The sequence below is a fragment of the Gracilinanus agilis genome, chromosome 5 (assembly GCF_016433145.1).
Source record: "Gracilinanus agilis isolate LMUSP501 chromosome 5, AgileGrace, whole genome shotgun sequence".
Classification (NCBI taxonomy): Eukaryota; Metazoa; Chordata; class Mammalia; order Didelphimorphia; family Didelphidae; genus Gracilinanus; species Gracilinanus agilis.
In genome coordinates, this window is record NC_058134.1 from 137,233,170 (window position 1) to 137,253,995 (window position 20,826).

Below are 20,826 nucleotides of genomic sequence, written 5' to 3' on the forward strand. Positions count from 1 at the left end.
ATGTTTTGTATAATTCTATGATCTGGTAAAAGCTTAATCATTATAAGGACCAATGCACATCCCTGAAGAGAAGGGCCTGATTAAAAAATGATCAAGGCATGATAGGCAGCCAAAAAGTGGAATTAGGGAGGGAAGACAGACCTGATAACTCAGGAAATTTGCTTACTAAGAAGCCATGTACCCATGCTGAAGTTCCTTCTGAACTGTGTAATACCACAGACTCCAAGCTAATCCCATTCTGGAACACTTTTTGGTTCAACCAGAGGAAATAGGGCTGAGTGGGGCAAGATCAGAATTTCATAATAATCAGGGTTCAACCACACATTGCTGTTATCTGACTCAGGAAAGCCCCAAGCTATGAGTTTAGTGAAGATGTGTAGTTGTTTACATTAATTCTGGGATATGACATTCACAAAAGATTAAATGAGCAGCTACATACTTCATCAAACTTGTTCAGATTGTTGGAAAGGAGACTGATAAGCTGTCCAGTGCTTATTTTATCTAGAACACGGCTTGACAGTTTTAAGGTCTGAAGAGGAAAAAAAAGGAAAAGAATTGGGCTTAAAGTGCCATAAAACAAAGTATCATAACATTACTAGCAATAATTAGCAAGATTATAAAACAGGTGTTGTATTTAACATACTATCTTTGCTTATTAAAAAAAACATAGGAAATTATTTTAATTACTGAGTATCTTTTAGATTTATATGGTTATACATTGTTAACTAGGTTTTAATTTTCTAAAATCTATACAGTAAATGAATCCTTTCCCTCCTCTATTTATAAGGATTTCCAAATCCCTTTGCATGAATGACTACATTTAAATATCTATATACAAATAAGTTATACATACATATTTTTGGAAATATATAACAGAAGTCAGTGGATGTTCTTGATTAGAATCTCAGTATTAATGGTTTATTTTATAGTCATTCTGCTGATAAAATGATTAAAATTTAATTATACATAGATCATTAATATTTTAAATGCACAACAGAGTAGATATAATATTAATTAATGATTGATATTATAAAAGAAAAAATGTGCCAAGCACCATGTTACTTGCTAATGATCCAAAAGCAAAAATGAAATAAACAGGCCCTACCCTCCAAGAAGTTATTTTTGGTGAAGCCTGAATGATGCAATGCTATCCACAAAATGTTAAAAGACCTAGAGGAAGGGCTCTAGCATGGAGAAGTTATGCAATAACATGGACAAGATTTTAATAGGATGAGAAGCAAATAAGTGGCAGCCTATATCAACAGAGAGAGCACTTGCATTAAAAATATACTAGATACACCAAAATCCTGTGGTAAAAAAAATCTAAAGACTCTGACCTATTCTAGATATTTTAATTAAAATTTTTCATTTAATAATTTTGATTAGAAATATCTACCTGCTCTGTTAAATTAGATTCTAAATGCCATTAGCAACAGCATTAAAATATAATGTATAATTATTATCTCATTTGATCTTCACAATTACCCTTTAAGATAGAAGAACAATGTTCTTTAAAAGGCTGATAGATTTTTGAGGGTAAGCACCATATTTTATACTTTATTTATTCTTCCACTTTAAAATATCTATCCATAAGGACCTAATTAGAGAAGCTAGCATTTGTTTTTGTTGTTTTATTTTACTAGTATCTATGACTGGTAGTTAAATTATAATTTAAGATGTTGCCAGGTTACAAAAATCGAAACAGAACAACTTACTCTATCATATAAGTTGGAATGGAGCGGAGAAGACAACACTGGAGTTGGGAGTGGTGGGTGGCTGGTTGCCATATGAGTAAAAACTGGCTGGGCATGCAAAAGGGTGAGGCTACTGTAGTTCTAACTCAGGGTCAAGTATAATGCCTAAACTAGTGTCGTGCATGCTCGTTATATTATTTTAATGATGATAACTATGGATGCCATGAGGGTGAGGTTGCAGAGATAAAATAATTTGGCAAGGACCAATGGAAAAAAATGATAACGTGTACATATTACTTATGGATACATTTACAAATCAGTATATTCTTTATGATATTGTTTTCTCTGATGTCCATCATGTGTGGACTCTAATCTCCAGAAAAAATATATTATAAATTCTTCTCACAAGACAGTGTTCAGGTAAGTTTTTTAACTGAGGATTACAGCGTTGGTATTTTCTAATGCTTGTTAACACAGGAGAACTATAACTGCCGTGATTTGATTAAGAAAGAAAATGTGTTTTCCTTTTCCCACTATAAATTTTTGCCTAATAATAAAGGATGAATTTTATGATTTTAGAACAGAGGAGATAGTTGTATCATGAAATTGTTAACCAGGTTTTTTTCTGATGCCAAATTGCAAGTTATGTGCCTTTATTAGCTCAACAAATTTTCATTTTCAAAAAATAAATGGTAAAAATAATTACCAAACACCTCTACAGCAATACCTTTTTATTCCTACTTGGCAGAATTAGGAAGCCACACATTTGTTGTCAGGACCGGCTCTAGCATATGGCTTATAATAGCTCTAAATCCTGTTTGTACAATAACATGTCTTGCGCTAAATCCACTTACAGTGCTTTTGGCAAAATTGGGCCCTTTTTTGAATATTTACCATTACAAACAGAGGTAGTGTAGATTGAATGAGCACATACTGCTAGCATGCAACGTATATAATAGAACAAATAAAGAGATTTGTAGGGTTCACAGGAATGCAATATCAAGTCCCTTTTCACTCTATAACAACATGCTGATTTTATTGATATAGTTTATAATTATTCTTTTTTAGAATTTAAAATATATATTTTCATTAATTCCATCAATTAATATTAAATGCCTTTTTATTTATTTATTATAACATATTACATAATAGTGTATGATTATAACATATCAACAGTAAAATAAAAAATATATTAAAATACCGAATCTTAAAATATTAAAGAAAATCATTGTCTATTATATAAATATGATGTTATTTAAATATTAATTAAATTGAATTATGATGCTAATTTCTATGTACTTTAATGGGAAACAAAAAAATTGATGGGAAAATAGGAGGGCCTTCCTCCACTTAGCAATGAAGTTTATTGCCTTAAGATCTGAAGAAGAGGAATATCGTAGAACAATACTAATGTTGCATCTGAAACCAGGAGATGTGGGTTCAAGTCTTGAGTTACTACTTCTGTGACATCAGGCAAGCCACTTATCTCTTTGGGCATCAGCTTCTTCATCTAAATAAGGGGATGGGACTAGATGCTTTCTAAGATGACTTCTATCTACGTAGCTACAGCTATGTTATATTATGTGGGAAAAATTTTAATGTAACTCATTTTGATATTGATGTTTAATGACATTAGCAACCAAACACTAGCACATATGGGAGTGGTTCAGTTCAATTCAGTTTGATAATCACTGACTGAGCACCTACTATGGGCAAGGCACTTTGCTAGCTGCTGGGGATACAAAGACAAAAATATGAAAAAATCTCAGCCCTCCAGGTATCTGTATTCTCCCAAATAATTATACATCAAAAGGAAGAGAATGAAGGACAGTTAGATAACTTGATGGATTGAGAGCCAGGTCTAGCAATGAGAGGTCCTGGCTTCAAATGTAACCTTTGATACTTCCTAGCTGTGTAACCCTGGATAAGTCACTTAAATCCATTCACCTAGCCCTTGCTGCTCTTCTGCCTTGGAAGTGGTAATTAGTATCAGATCTAAGACATTAGGTAAGGTTTGTTTGTTCTTAAAAGGAAGAGAACGAATGTGAAAAAGAGAGAAAGAAGGAAAAGGAGGAAGAAATAGATAGATTTTAAATCATTCTCTAAAGCTTATTTTATTTATTTGTTATTTTAAAATTCAAATCTAAATTTAAATAAATTTTAAATAAAAAAGATATTAGATTAACAGGATTCGTTCATAACATATTCCAAAGTGGACCTTACTGCAATGTGTCAGGTATTTTTAAAAGACATTTGAGGGGCAGCTAGATGGCTCAGGCCTAAAGACAGGAGGTTCTGGGTTAAAATCTAGCCTTAAGTACTTTCTAGCAGTGTGATTTTGGGAAAATCACTTAATCCCAATTGCCTAGCACTAACAGCTTTTCTGCCTTGGTACCAATCAATATACAGACAGTATTGACTCTAAGATGGAAAGTAAGGGTCATTATGAAAAAAAAAAAAAAGACATTTGAATTAATTACCTTTTTGTAAATCAGACTAAACAGGGCTATTCTCATCTGCATTCCCATGTGATGAAGGCCAAAGATGGCAGGGTGTAGAAGAAGCGTCCTCACTATAAAGAGAAGGCACAGACCTATGCCTAGATAAATTGCAATGGAACGTTCTACTTTGTTGTCAGGATCATAGGAGGCTATGATTCTTCCCAGCAATAGAGGCTGTACTGCTTTGGTTACTTCCTGTAGAGGCAGAAGAAAAAGAAAAAAAAAACAAACAGACACATACAAAAAGGTAAATTGCAGTTGTCTTGTGTTGATATCATAAATAGCCTTAGAGAGTATCTATCTGAAAAGATCCATATTGTAGGGAGAGCTTAAAATGGGATTGGGCAGAAATTCACATCTGTGATAAGCCTTTCTCCATCTGCTTTGACATACTCTCATATTTATCTTTTGAGAATAGATTTGATTTATCAGGAGATGTGGGTTCACCCCCTCCAAAATCTTTTAGAGACAAGCTGGATGAAAAGAGTAAATAAACAAACCGAGTGATAAAAATGGTTTGTTTTTGTTTTAAGGCAGGACTATGAAATCATGATGTGGGTTTTCTTGGGTGACTGCTAAACTGGCCCTGAAGACAAAGTTAAGAGATAAGTTCCCAAAAATGTTTTGAGCAATAGTAACTTTGCTGAAAGAATCCAAAGCAGGGGTTTTTAACCTTATTATGTCATGGACTGGTTTGGCAGTCTGTTGAAGCCAACTTTTTCAGAAAAAACATTTTTTTTAATCGAAGTGAAGTCTTAATTGTCGTTAGGCACTAGTGAAAATAAAAATGTGCTTTTTTTCCCCTCCCATTCAAGTTCCCCGAATCCCCTGAAATCTATCTATGAATTCTATGGAGATTTGTGGAGCCCAGGTTAAGAAACTTTGATTTAGAGTTTTTTGGTGGGGGACAAGGTTACTTTAAAGGATAAGCTTTTCTTTGTATAGATTCTCTTTTATTTATTGAAAAATAATCATCAGGAATTACCATGTTTTACCTTACAGGTCTGCCTTGTTAATTAATATAGCTAGTTTTCTTGCAGGGAAGGATAAAAGAGAGAAGTTTCCAGGATTTATTTTTAATAGTAAGTACAATCATGATCCCAAATATCCCCATATAAAACTGCATCACTTGAGCTTCAGATCAAATGCTTTGTTAATTTTTTTTGCTCCTAAATGTCACTGTAATGACTGGGTAATTTCATTTCTCCTGTAGCTTACTAAACTAGCTATGAATGGATCTAAAATAGGACTATGGGAAAAGGAAGAAAGGTATTAAATGAGAAATGAGATTAAAATTGATTAAAAATAAAACCTTAATTAAAAATATGAACCACCCAAGGTAGCTTTGAGTCCTCGACCTTAGGCACTGCACAATGTAACCCCTGTTTCTGTTCTGTATTCCATTTCTTCTCTGTATGATTGTGAGTAAGTCAACTACTTTGAGCATCAGGTTCCTCATCTAGAAAATGAAAAAGGTCTATAAATCCCTTTCCATTCTCAACCAATGTTCCAATGATCTTCATCTACCAGGAACTGCTCCTTTAAGTCTTTATTTCTCTATATAGTATATACATCTTTTCCATATAACTCTCTAAAGCAGGCTAGCTGGCAGTTAATCCTAGTCTTATTTAGCCAAAACAGAAGTGTTAGAACCATTTTATGATCATCCAGTGAAGAAGCACTTCTGAGTTTTAGGCTTTTTAAACAAAGAGCCCATTTTACTACACTTTCTATGAGTAAGTATAGTATCTTAAAGAAATAAAAGACAAATAATCATGGTATCCTATTATTTAGATTTGAAAAATCCTCTAATCCAGTGGTTCCCAAACTTTTTTGGCCTACCACCCCCTTTCCAGAAAAATATTACTTAGCTCCCTGGAAATTAAATTTTTAAAATTTTAATAGCAATTAATAGGAAAGATAAATGCACCTGTGGCCATCGCCGCCTCCCTGGATCGCTGCAGCACCCATCAGGGGCTGGTAGTGCCCACTTTGGGAATCACTGCTCTAATGCTTACTTGGTCCAACACACTATTTGTGATCATGAGAAAATTGGGTCTCACAAAGGTGAAAGAAATCATTTGCTCAAAGTCAAACTGGTAGTAAGGAGTATAGTGAGCATTCTGGTCTCTTGACTTCAAATCCAATGTCCTGTATACTATAATAAAGCCACCCAATTTCATTTTTAAAATAACAGGGATCATTGTTTATATTTGCAAAGTGTTTTAGAGTTTATAAAGCCTTTTCTCCTGTTTGGCAGATGATGAAGCTGAGCTTCGGATCACTTAAGTGGTTAAGCAGAAGGCTAGTTGTAGGATCAGCATTCAAATCCATAGCTTTTTAATTCTATACCTGATGCTTTTTTATTATACTTTGATACCTTTAAGAAAAAAATTTCACAAATCTAAACCTGAAATCAATACTTTTTCCCTTCTGATGCTAGAAACCAACAATCTAATGAGTGTAGAAAGGTTATACGTGGTAGTGAAGGTTGATCATTAGACCCCAGATGAACAGAGTTCCTCAAATCTCCTTCATGAAATTATAGATAAATGTTATTTTTCAGAAAAGGAAATTTCCCATAGAACTGGACATTTGCATTCTGGCTCAGCACTGACGGGCAAGTGCTTTGGTATGCTTGGCATCTCCTGACTGATTTCTGTATGTCTCCATGCCTAGGGATTATGTTGAAGATGATTGTTGACTAAGTTGGGTAAAATTTCCCTTTCTGGCTGAACTAAAAAAAAAAAGAAAGTAGAAATGACTATAAGTACTTTCTTTAAACCCAATTTATTTGAGAATAACCAGAACATTCTCTACCTTAGATACGAGTTATAAAAAGAATTGGTAGGGTCATTGCCACCTTTCTTATAGACTACCTAGGAAGTTTATCTCGACTCAAGAGCCTGTCATCAACTCAGCCTCCCTTTATGGGAACACATAGGGGCCAAGGAGGAGTTGAAAGACATCTCAAAGCTCTTACTTGTCAGTCAGTGCAGAGGCAATGTGAAAATCCACTTCGCCTCTCTCACAAAGGTCCATGCCCATAATTTCATTGTGTAAAGGATTAAGGATTCCCAGATCAACTATATACTACATACATGTATGAAAATTCACAAATGATTATACTCACTAAAAATCATTTGTGTATGTCATTCAACCTCTCACCATTATTTTCAATAATTAAATAGCTCCTACAGAGTGCCAGAGTGGACATCGAGCTGACCTGCCTCTCACAGATACTAGCCGTGTGACCTGAGCAAATCATTTAACCTCTCAGTGCCAAAGGCATTTCTTCAAGAAATTAAATTTCAGAGAAGGAAAGAGGGAAGTGCTTATTAAGCATCTACCTGATGGGCACTGTACTTAGCAGTTTATAAATATTATTTATATTTGCAGAAGAGCTTTTATAACCTGAGAATTCCACATAGTATTGAAATCATAGGTCTGATCCCTATCCTGTTGCTTTACTTACTGACCTTACGGACTGGGAAATACTGAATTCTCTTCTGTTCCTTATATTAATTTTTTTTTAAAAAATCAGGCTATGCTTATAATAAAGATCCACTTCCATTAGGATAGATGTATTGATTTTATTTTTCCAGTGGTGATTGGTCTGCTCTAATATTTATTCGATTGAGTATTCATTCAATTTCTTCTATTCATAAAAGATCAGATATCTCTCAGTCTCATCAATGCCAGTCAAGGAAAGCTTATGGAATTGTGAATGCTGCTGGAAGAAATCATTTTTTTTCACTATTTATGCTAAAAAACGATTAATTCTCACTCTTTCAAGTCCTCATTCATTTCCCCAATAATGATAACATAGAGGTTAATAGATAAGTTAAAAAAATACGAAACTTCTCATAAAGCCAATGTCAAAACCATATTCAAATGTAAATATTTCTATGGAATGGATGTTGTCTAAACATGAAATGCCAAAAAGAGTGTTCTGAAGAAAAGAATCACACCATGACAGCTGCAACTTTTACTACCAAGAATCAGAATTTTACTATTAGAAATAAAACTTAACCACTTCTTTTACTTCCTAATAAGTAACTTGGATTAGAGTCTCAGCCATTGCTTCTGCACGTCTAGCTTTCTATTTCCAACCTTTGACCTCCTACTCCAATAAACCCTTTAGGTGAGTTAAATTGTTTGTAGTTTCATATAAGGAAAGAAAATCTCTATCAGCCTCTGAATGGGACACCTGTTTTATGTACCAGCATTACTAGATTAGTTATAATTTTGAATCAACACATACTATAAAACTCCTGGTCTTTAAACAGTAATGGGCTGTTTTGACAAAGACAATGGTAGTATGACTAGAGGAGAGGACATGTTTATAGGAGAAAAACCTGGGTTATTTTTGGTAATGACAGCTCTGATAAGGTGACCATCTGCAAACAGTAAATAGACTCCCATAAACTTCTCAAAAACCATAAAGCAGTTGACAGTTCAAGGACAAAAGCAACATTGTTCAAACAATGTATGGGGTTTTTTTTTTCACTGAATCTTTTAAACTGTATGTTCTCTCATGTTTACTATGTAAATCACTCACAGACAGTACTTAGATTTCCCATTTGGAATCTTTTATTTAAATATAGGAGTCATAATCTGCCTAAGGAAAAATCAATTTTTGATATCTGGCTACTTGAGAAAAAGGGCAACCAGAATCTTTCTATATGAAGACAGTAAGTGGAGATTTTTCATACTGATGTGTGCATGTCCCACTGTTGGGTTTGTTCCTAAAGTTTCCTGAGATTCCACATTATGAAACAACATAAGCAACTATACATTTTTAAGAAATAAGAATCAAGGCACATTTTTAGGAATTCCTTTTAAGCTCTGTTATTAATCTTTACCAACACTGAACACAAACGTGGTAGAATTCATTGTCTCTGAATGGCTCCCAATTCCTTTTAGTATGACATTTCTTTAACTCTTTAATTAATTCAGAATTAATTTAGTTAATTCGGAGGACCTCTAATACTAGCAATTCAGATTTATGTAACACTTGAAGATTTACGATGTACTTTCCTCACACTTCAGGCAGATGGGATAAGTATAAATCATCCCATTTTACCATAAAAAAATAAAGGAAACTTAGAAAAGCTTTTACATTTAGAAGATAAATTTGCATAACTTCTCACTGGATAAAAAATTCCTCACCATACTATCCCAGAGCAGTGCTGATCAAACTTCTACCTCTACAATTCAGTAGTAAGGGACTCAGTAACTTATGAGGCAGACCAATTCTTTAAAAAAAATAATTTCTAATTGTTAAGAAGTTCTGCCTAATACTGAGCTGAAATCGGCTTTACTATTACTTCTAACCACTGGTCCTACTTCTGTCTTCTGGAATGACTAAGACTGTTTAATCCCTCTTGTAGCTGACAACCATTTAAATAGTTCAAAATATACCCAATGTTCTTGGGTTTGTTTTTTTTTAAACCTAAATATCACCAGTGCCTTCAAAATTTCTTCAAGTGAATAGCCAAATCTTCAGCCTCTTCCAGGATAATGAAAGTGGAATAAAGGAAATAGTCACAGGTTCTATCAGTCATGCATCAACTGATCCCAGAGCAAGAAGCATCATAATTCTGTTTTCTTTTTGTGTTTTTTTTTCTTTTGATGTTAAAAATGATTCATCACCAGTAGGTAAGCACTCTTATGGACACCCAGTGTGGAACCAGGGATGTATACACACACAGGATCATAGACTTAGAGTCCAACCACTTCATTTTATAGATGACAAAAAAAGAAACCCACTGACATTAAATAATTTGCTTGAGCTTTAAAAGTTAGTAAACATCAGAAATGAAATATAAACTCAAGTATTTTGCAGATTGCAAAAACATATGTGGAAGGAAGACACACATATTCTACAGACTCCAGACCACAATGGCCATCTTATATCAGGCAGTTGGGTGGCACAGTGGATAGAGTCTTAAGTCAGACAGAAAGACAGTTCAAATTCTTTCTCAGATGCTTACTACCTATGTGACACTGGGCAAGTCATTTAACCCCTGGCAGCTTCAATTTCCTCAGCTACAAAACAGGGATAATAAATGCAGGAGTTATAAAGATCAAAGGACATAATATTTGTATAAAGGGCTCAGTATAGTACCTAGTGTAGAATAAGCACTTTAAAAATGCTTGTTATCTCCCTCCCTCCCATATCACTGCAATGAAGTTCCTGCCATTGCCTTATTCATTTTTCCTTCATATTTCATATTGAGACCAATTCAAGTGAAAATTCCAAGATCTGATTATGTTCCAATGTTCAAATTCCCTGGCTAATTGCAGTGAACATAACGTCCTTGAGGCAGTAATTCATTTTTGTCTTTATAACCTAGTGCCAAACACAATTCCTAGAACATAAATGTTTAATAAATGCTTGTTAAGTTGAATTTCACCTACTTAAGTAAAAGTTCCTATGAGCGTTGCATCTGTTTACTTTCCACCTCAACAGGTAGGCTAAGCTATATTCCACATTCTGCTGATTATGACATGGTTTTGAGCTTCTACCTTCATATTTTCACTGACAAGATATTCTTGGATTCTCATTCTATCCCCCAGTGGCTCACTCTTATTTCTGTGTCATCTGTGAACATGATAAGCATGCTTTCTCAATCTTCATACAAATCATTGTTTAAATTGTTGATCAAAATAAAGCCAAGTATAAATATGCCTTATACAGAGAATATATAGAATGCAACTCACTCTATCTCTATGGTTTTCTACTGGTCAACATAACAGACTTCTCAAAAATTTTTTCTAGAAACACACATCTATAACATTTCACTGAGCTACCAGTTTAAGAACCTTATCAGTAAAAGTCAACAGAGTTAATTTGACCTGACTTAATCTTCATAAACTTTTGCATGTGTGTTCACTGAACAGCTGTCAGGAATTTTTATGGATCAGAAGAGGTGCCACAAGATTGCTGAGACCCATGACCTCTGACTGCCAGGGTGCTTACTGTCAACTCTAACACAGACATATCTGAAAGAATAAAGAATGGCTCAGAGGATGTTGTCAAGGATGCAACTGACCTTATGACAAAGATTAATCTAGGACCTAGACACAGACTGAAGCCCTCAATGAGGTCAAGGTTTAGAGGCTGATACCATTATTTCTTTTTCTTTTTTTAAAAAACCTTTAACTTCTGTGTTTTGGCTCCTAGGTGGAAGAGTGGTAAGGGTGGGCGATGAAGGTCAAGTGACTTGCCCAGGGTCCCACAGCTGGGAAGTGTCTGAGGCCAGATTTGAACCTTGGACCTCCCATCTCTAGGCTTGACTCTCAATCCACTGAGCTACCCAGCTGCCCCTAGATACCATTATTTCTGATGTATCTTAGAAGCAACTTCATAATGTGAGGCCTTAAGATGTAATTTACTTAGTACATGCATAAATCTTGCACTGCATTTATCAATTTCAAACCATTTTTGGGACCCACCCAAAACAGAAAAGCATAAAGACACACATAAATAAAAGACTCCAAAAGTTGTAGTGGTGTGCCAAAAAGGGATCTCACCTAGATCAATACCACTGGTTCCTTCTAAGAGCTCTGTAACATCAAGAGAATGGACTCACTTTACAAACATTAACAAGTTACAGCCAATTTTCCTAGAAGGCTGTAGGCAGCGGCATCATGGGAGAAAAGACTAGCTATGTCTCCAGGGTTGTTGTACACAGTAGCTAATATGCCAGCCCCACAACTCAGCTGCTCTGGTTTTTGATGGTGGTAATTTTTGTTCTTTGTTTTTTACAGTGTAAAACAAGAGTAATCTTCATTTTAAAAAAACAAAAAAAGTGGATTTTGAAAACTGAAGAACAGCAGCGAACTTTATACAATCCTGGCAAAATTATCTGGTGCCAGGAAATTGAGGTTCAGAAAACATAAATTGAATGGTGAATTACATCAGATAACATTAAAGGACATTCTCATTACAAAACAAACAAACAATGATCCTGTGAACTGGGGAGGTTTATGAGATACATAAGATATATCTAAAAGGAGTTCTCTTCTCTTCCCATACCCACAGATCAACTTTACTTTCCAAGTCCTAGAACATTATCCAGTTAAAAATCTATTTGAGTTTGAAGCTTCTTGTGACTACTATAGCTTTCTTCTTGACATTTTTGAAATGTTATTCAGCACTTCAAAGATCCGTGATTTCATCCTTATGAGTACTCCTTCCAACAAAACAAAAGATTCTTCTAAACCTTAATAGAAAATCTTTTTTTTTATTTTAAAAGTTTTGAAATTTAATTTAATATTTTAGCGATTATATGTAATTACAAATTTCCATATGTTTTCCAAAAGTTACATGATTCAAATTGTCTCCCTCTTACCCTTCTTCCCCTATCCAAGAGCTGGCAAGCAATTCAATCCGGGTTATTCATGTATTATCATGCAAAACGTAAATAGAAAATCTTTTTGAATGAATTTAACACAAAAAGAAGAGGGAAGTGTCTCTAAATTGGAAGTTGATGAGATTGACTTTGAATCCAGTGAAATTATAGAACATGTTAAAGGGGTGCTGTGTGAGAATTTAGAAAAGGAAGTGATAATTACTAAAGACTAGCATAAATTAACTCATCAAGAACAAGTAATGCCAGCCTAACCTCATTTCCTTTTTTGACAGGGTTACTAGACCGGTCAATTAGGGGAATGCTATAGATGTAGATCTGGATTTAAGTGAGTTACATAACAAGTTTCTAATGCTATTCTTTTGTTTTTAATTATCCTTTTCCAGATTGTGTGTTGATACAATTTTAATAATCATTTTTTGATATTTTATGATCCATATGTTCTCCCTCCTTCCTCCTCCTCTCTCTGCAAAATGGCAGGCAACATGACATAGGCTATACATGTGTTATTATGCAATATATATCCCATGTTTGTCATGATGTGACAGAGGACCTATATCACTTGTATTAGGGAAAAAAAAACTCATGAAGAAAATAAAGTGAAGAATAGTATGTTTTAATCTGCATTCAGATTCCATTAGTTCCTTCCATGGTGGTGGATAGCCTTTTTTATCATGAGTTTCTTGGAGTTGTCCTAGATCCTTGAATTGTTGATTAGAGTTGTCATTCACAATTGATCATTGTACATTATTGCTATAACTGTTTACAACATTCTCCTGGTTCTGTTCATTTCAATTTGCGTCACTTCATATAGATCTTTAGAGGTATTTTTGTAATCATTCTGTTTGTCATTTCTGGTGCAATGATATACCATTTCATATGGTACAATAATTTTCCATTACAATCATATACCACAATTGGTTCATCATTTCCCCAACTGATGGACAGCTCTTCAATTTCCAATACTTTGTTACCACAAAAAGAGCTACTGTAAGCATTTTGGTACAAATAAATCTTTTTCTCATATCTTTGATCTCTTTGGAATACAGAACTAGTAGTGGTATTTCTGGGTCGAATGATATGTGCAGTTTTATGGCCCTTTGGACATATCTCCAGAATGGTTGTATCTCCCTCATACCTTTCCTCCCCCCTCCCAAAGCTGGCAACCAATTCAATCTGAGTTATTTGTGTATTATCTTTTGGACAAGATAGAGAGATCTGGTGTGTAGATATAAGCACACTTGTACAGATTCAGAGTGTGATGAATGATGAATTGTTAGTGAATAATTATTTGAGCTATCAAAAAGTAGAATACATTACCTTAGGAAGTAGTATTTTGCCCTTCATTAGAGGTGTTTGAAAAAAAATTTAACCACTTCTCTGGATAGTAGAGAGAGAATTAATTTTCTTATATGTATTGGATTAGTTGGTCACTTTAGTCCTTTCCACTCTAAAATTCTCTAATTCTATAAATGTCGACCAGTATTAAGCAAGATTCTTTGATCTTCATTAGGCAAAAATTATTCCTATCTTCTTCTCTGGGCTATCTTTAGCAGAGTCTTATGACAAAATGACATCTATTTCTCTTTCCTTTAGCTAATTCAAAATGCTTTCCTGGTGTGTTTTCAGAATCTAGTTTCCATGCAGATGAATAGTGTCTTGACTCATCTCTTCTTCCACACATGTTTCTTTAAAAAGTAATATATCTTAGAATTAATCATCATATTTTAGTTATTACCATGTCACCAAGTTTTGATGATATTGATGGGTTATAGTGTAACAATTTCAAGTTCACTTTGTTTAATTTGATATAGAGCCATCTGAGGTCATATGTATTTTTTGTTGATATGCTTCCTAAGTATTTTTTGTATGAATTACTGTATATCTTTACTGTTAGTCCTTTTTCTCTGCCAAATCTATTGTCTATCAGGATGTTTGGGCACTTTCCCCTCCCCTTTCATTTTTATTTTAAAATCTTCTAGGTGCAACTTTCCAGTCTAATATGTAACATAGAAGACTATGTTCATATAATGAACTTTGTCCTTTGAAAGAGCCATTACTGTTATATCTTAATCTATGTTAACCCAAAACTAAATTTTATTCTTAGGTATCCCTATTCATTCCTGATGACTTCTTTTCTATTGTGAAGTCTCTATCTTCAAGTGTTAAGTGTGATGACATCCTTCTGAAACTCGTATTGACACCATCTATGCTCCCAAATGAAAAACTTTGTTGTTCCTAATACAACAAAATGAAGTGAATTTACCTATAAATAAATTGAGGGGGTGCATTGTTTATGGTATGGATATTATTACTTATCTATAGAAACATCTGTATGTTCTTCGCCTGTTTTGAAATTTTTACTTATGCTGTTATTTTTTCCACTGTCGATTAATTGAGGTTCAAAATGAGCTGTTTATGTTTTATTTTAATTCAATAAAGTCATGATGCTTTGTTTTTGTTTTGTTCAGCTTGGCTGTTTTTTTATTTAAGATATGAATCAAAACCTTTTATTATTTCCATGAAGACAGGTTGTATCTGCTAATTTTCAAATAGTCTGGACCCTTTGACTCTTAGATATATTTGTGGGGACATATTGCAATGAGGTGGTATGATAAAGAGAAGGAGGATATAACTACTCTTTCTAAGCAAAGGGAGAAAAACTTTATCATAAAGAGACTTGGGAGATTTGGTGAAATCATTTGTCCAAAGTACAAAGTAACTTATAGCACACTCATTCTCACTATAATGTGAAAAGCCTGGAAGTGATATATGATGGTCCTGTGACCTTTTCCTACTTTATAATATCTGTGGCTATATTTATATACATACCTGCATGCATTCCAGACTCCAGGGATCTGTCTAGGATGGGAGTAAATAATGAACAAGGATCCATGAAACTGAATTTGATTGTCCAGAACTTCCAACAAGTGCCAACAATGTTCTAGGTACCCTTCCCCCATGACCTACACACATGGACCCCCAACATACCAGGAGTCAGCAGAATATAGAGAAGGGGGCACAGAATTTAATGTCAATAAGACCTGGATTCAAATCCACACTAAGACTCTTACTGGTTGTGTGACTTCAAGCAAGTCATTCAACCATTCCAGACTTCAATTTCTTCATCTATAAAATGGTTTGATTCAATGGACTCTAAAGTTCCTTCCTGCTCCAAATCTATAAGTCATATAGAAATATGATAGGGAAGAAGAGAATCTTAAGTCAGGAAAGAAGACACAAAGAATGGGGTGGGGAAGGCAAAGAAGGTGCCTTCTTCTCACACCTCCATCTCGTTAAACCAGAATCAAGGACCCTACACCTAAAGTTTCCAGATGATTTACTTTCTGATTTCCCTTTAGTATGTTTAAAACTACTACAGTGTTTGACTATATTCAAGGCTATTGTGTCTTAAAATAAGGAGAAACTATTATGGACTAAAATAGGAGTTTTATAGTATGTTCTTATTCAATTAATCAACAATCATATCATGCAAAATTCACATATATAGACCAGAGATTGTAATTGGAGATTTTGGATATGTGATCAGGATAGCCTTTCTCTGCATATAGGTATCAATATACACTTAGAGAAGTCAAGGCAAATTATTACTCTTGGAAAATGATACCGAGTTTAAGGATAAGTATTTTGTTTCATTTCTCAAAATCACACATTATCAGCCACTGTAGAAGGCAGGTTTTAGACATAGTGGTAATGTTTCTATATTTCTAACATGAAATAATATAATGCAGGGCCATACTATAAAGAAAAAGTAAAATGGAAACACCCTAAGGGTAGAGATGGCTTTGTTTTTGCCTTTATATCCCTAGCACTTAGTATAGTGCCTGGAACACAGATGACACCTACAAAAAGTTTTTTGAATGTAAAGGAACAAGTTATTGTAGGATTTATAATATCCAAGTCTCATCTCAGGCACTATTTCTCCTTGAATCAAAACACTCTCTATCTCCATCAGTAGGTAAGAGAAATGACATTTTTGGAATGTCAGTGGTAGGACTTGAATACCATGGCAACAGAACTACCTAAAATTCCCCTACTCTCCTTTATCCTCTTAGATTTTTCAATAGGTTTAATTAAGGGAGAGAGTCTTAGTCAGAATGTGTAGATGTGTCAGAATTGATTGACAAGAAAGAAAGTATTTTCTGAAAACAATGCAAATTACTAGTATTGTTATCAGTCTTCCACCAAAGTCCTACTCTAAAGCCTTTCTGAGGTTTGAAGGTGATCCAGAATTCCTGAAATTTTTGTCAGACGACCACTCATTCTATCAGGTACTACTCAGTTTGAAAAGATTCAAACATAGGGCTAAATATGTGTTGCTAGACAGCCAACCTACCTAAGTGTAGAGTGGCTTACCAGGAATCTGACTTACTACCAGGTGATAATGTTTTTTGGACTCTGTTAACTCACACAGGCTATCATTGGGAGAAATGACCATTAAGGATTTGAGATCTGTGACAATGGAAGGCAGATCGACACCAAAGAAATAGTGAATTTGCCATAATAAACTATTTTTTATGAAGTAGCTAGGTGGAACAGTGGATAAATAGCTAGACTTAGAGTCAGGAAGATCTGGGTTTAAATTCAGACTCAGATTCTTAGCTGTGTGATTCTGTCTGTCTCAGTTTCCATATATGAAAATAGAGAAAAGTATAACATTGATCGACTTAGTGATTATAAAATGAGATTATATTTGTTAAGGACTTTGCCAACCTCAAACCAACACATAAATTTATTGTAGTTAAGTCATTTTTCAGTTGTGTCCAACTCTTCATGATCCCATTTGGAGATTTCTTGGAAAAGATATTGGAGCCATTTGCCATTTTCTTTAGCTCATTGTACAGAAAAGGAAACTGAGGCAAACAAGGTTAAGTGACTTGCCCAAGGCCACACAGCTAGTAAGTGTCTGAGGCCAGATTTAAACTCAGAAAGATTAGTCTTTCTGACTCTGGACTCAGCCTTCTATCCGCTGTATCAGTTAGCTGCCTTACTAGATAAATATTAGCTATTATTATTTGTTATCGTCATCATATTCTTCCATCAGTCAGCTTGCATAATAAAAATTAGCTTGTCTTCTCTAAAAAGTTTGTCTTTATTCAACTCTCATTTCCAGTTTCTTAATTAAGTAATGAAAAGCTGACAGGTTCCCAGGGGAAACCTTAATTGTTTGAGATAACATGGTGGGAATATTATTGGTCTGGCTATCAACAAGGTTGAAGGAAACCAAGTGTGTATTTCATGGTGATATACCATAGCTAATACATGAGATGCTATCAATATGTCAATGATGCAAGTTCTCTCATGATGGTAATTTCCTTTATCAACCTTCCCAGGGCCAGGCATAAATAATACAATACTATTTATCGGTACTGAAACCAAAAGTGAACTGCCACTTCTGCAGCTGTGAGCTTCAGAGGCAATCAGAAAATAAACGTATTCATTCTTTTTCTTTTTTAATTTCTTTCAAACTCTGCAGCAGCAGAATTATACGAATTTCAAGCAGTACTTGGGAAGTAATAGACTTGAAAATAAAATTTTAAACAGCCATAAGGAATAAAGACTCCCTCCTCCTCCACCTGGCCCCCTGACAGTCCACCCACCACACCCCTAATACAAGTATCCACAAGATTTTGAAGTTTTCAACCTCTTTTCCTTCAAAAAAAAAAAAAAAAACAAGAAACTGCTGTTCTTTGAGTCATACAATGAAGTTATCTTTTAGAAATCATGTTTTAAGTTTTATAGTTGAAGAAACCAAGATAAACAGAGATTAAATGTTTTGCCCAGGATCACACAGCAATATGTGTCTGAAGCTGGATCTAAAGTTGGATTTTCTTGATTCCAGGTACAGCACTTTATCCACTATGCCACTAGCTGCCTTTCAGATAATCATCTAATGTTGCCTGATTATAGAACATAATGGTATAGCAGGAAAGCACACTTGCTCTACAGTCAGAATACTTGGGATCAAATATCACATCTGTGGATTACTACCTATATATATGGCCTCGGGTAAGTCACTTAAGTTTGATGGGTCACAATTTCCACATCTGCAGATTGGGTAGATTCTCCTACATGACCTCTAAAATTTCCTTCTAGCTTGAAAGAAGGGCCATGAAGACCATTATTAAGTACAAAGTGGCAGCACACCAAGTACTTGAAATATTTTACACAGCTCTATAGTTTTGCACCAAATATTTTACAAAGCTCTAATTTGAAGTCTAAACTTGTTTGCAAGAATTGAAGTCATGTAACAAGTCAGCAGCAAAGTCTGGACCCAAGCAAAGGTTTTCAGAAACTTGCCAAGAGTAGATTTATTGTTCAGTTGTTTCAGTAAAGCTTTTATGACCCCATTTGGGATTTTCTTGGCAAAGAGACTGGGTGGCTTGCTATTTCCTTCTCTGGCTCATTTTATAGATGAGGAAACTAAGAGAAACAGAATTAAATGACTTGCCCAGGGTCACACAGCTAGTAAATATCTGAGGCCAGATTTGAACTCACAGAAAAGGAGTCTTCTTGACTTCAGGTCTGACACTCTATCTACTGCACCACCAAGCTGTCCCTAAAGAGCAGAGAGGCCAAGACAAAATTTTCCTGTATTCTACTTCCGCTCTTCAGAACTTTGCAGAGCAAAAGTGGCATTTAATACACGGCACAGAGCAAACCATGAACAAATACAGAAAGGAAACTTTTTTTTTGGAAGAAGCAGTCAGTGCATCAACTGTTAAGTTTAATTTGCTATTTGCAATTCATGTAAGAATGGAAAGCACACTTGCTCTGCAATGTGCTCTAGAACAGGGTGAAATATGTGGATTTGAGTGTCAAGTACTCTGCTGCTAACTTGTACTTGTGTTGGTTTTCACAGCCCCTCTTTCAACACAGATTTAGAGCTAGAAGATATCCAAGAGATCGTATAGTCCAATCTACCCATTCTGCAGATAAGGAAATGGTAGCCTAGCCAAATATATATATATATAAAGAATAATAATTTTAATATACATATATAATTAAAATTATTATTCTTTATTGGCAGAAATTTAAGGTTCCTTCCTGGCCAACTTGTAAGTTTTTTCCTTATATATTACTGAATAGAACCAAAACTAAAATGTTGCCTTATCATATCAGTCCCATTATAATAAATCTAGGAAGATAAAGTATTGGATTTGGGAAGATCTGAATTCAAATTCAGCCACAGACACTTAATAACTTTGCGACTCTGGGCAGTGACTTAACCTGCCTCATCCTCAGGTTACTTGTCTGTAATATAGGGATAATAATAGGACCAACCTCACAAGGTTACTGTGGGGAACCTAGCACATGCAAAGTATTTGGCAACTCAAGGCATTATAGAAACGCTAGCTATTATAATTACAAAGATCAGGATCATTTATTTGTGTGGTGAATTTCTTTGCAGAATTCTTACCCCTAAGTATAATATGATTCCATGAAACACAAATCTCCAGAAAAAACATCGTCTAAGGGCATTAATGAGTTTGGGTTTTTTCTTTGATGCCAGCTCTCTGTCCCATTCCCTGAAAAAAAAAAACACAAAAACCAAGACCATTAGGTTGGAAGCCCAAATGTTTGAGTTGTTATGTTTCCTTAACATAGTTTGAATCACTCAAGTATATCCAAGGAGATTTAGTCCAATTGACTTAAGAAACAAAAAAATTTGTTGAGACCCCAAAGACCTAATGCTCACTGACTTGATATCTCAATAAAAGTTCAAAATTAGTTCAGCCACATATTTGGCACATTTAAATGCCTCCCCATATATCACCCTGCTCCGAGTTGATTCATGAAAAGGTCACAGTGTACATTTTAAAGGCAAGCAACTGTACTATTTAACACCAAAAATAACAGGCAAAAGGTTTTAGGAGTTCTTCAGAAAGAAGAAAACCAAAGGAAAAAGAAAAATATTCTAAAATACAGATTTCAAAATTTTGCAAGTTTAGGAAAAAAACATTTTCCTGGAGTTCATCACATAGGCAACACATGCAACTTAAACTTAATAAGATGAAAAGATAGAAAGTTGAACTCCTTAAAACTTAATTTTCTTTTTCTTTTTTTCTTTTTTCTTTCTTTCTTTCTTTTTTTTTTTATTTTTGGTCTGGACTTGGGATTCCATCTAAACAGGGAGTTGGCTTCCTCATTGGGAACTATGAACTTAAAATTATGGATCTCTCTATAGCTACTTATCTGGGAATTAGTATAAGGAGTTTCTAGTGAGGGGAA

General features: G+C 34.6%; 1 protein-coding gene across 1 annotated transcript in view; it reads right to left on the reverse strand.

The window, feature by feature from the left end:
• Positions 1 to 20,826, reverse strand: part of CFTR (CF transmembrane conductance regulator) — a 212,974-nt gene that overhangs the window by 152,940 nt on the left and 39,208 nt on the right. The window contains 3 exon segments of the mRNA XM_044678477.1: positions 440 to 529; positions 4,175 to 4,390; positions 20,015 to 20,123. Of these exon segments, the coding sequence (XP_044534412.1) occupies positions 440 to 529; positions 4,175 to 4,390; positions 20,015 to 20,123 (415 nt within the window).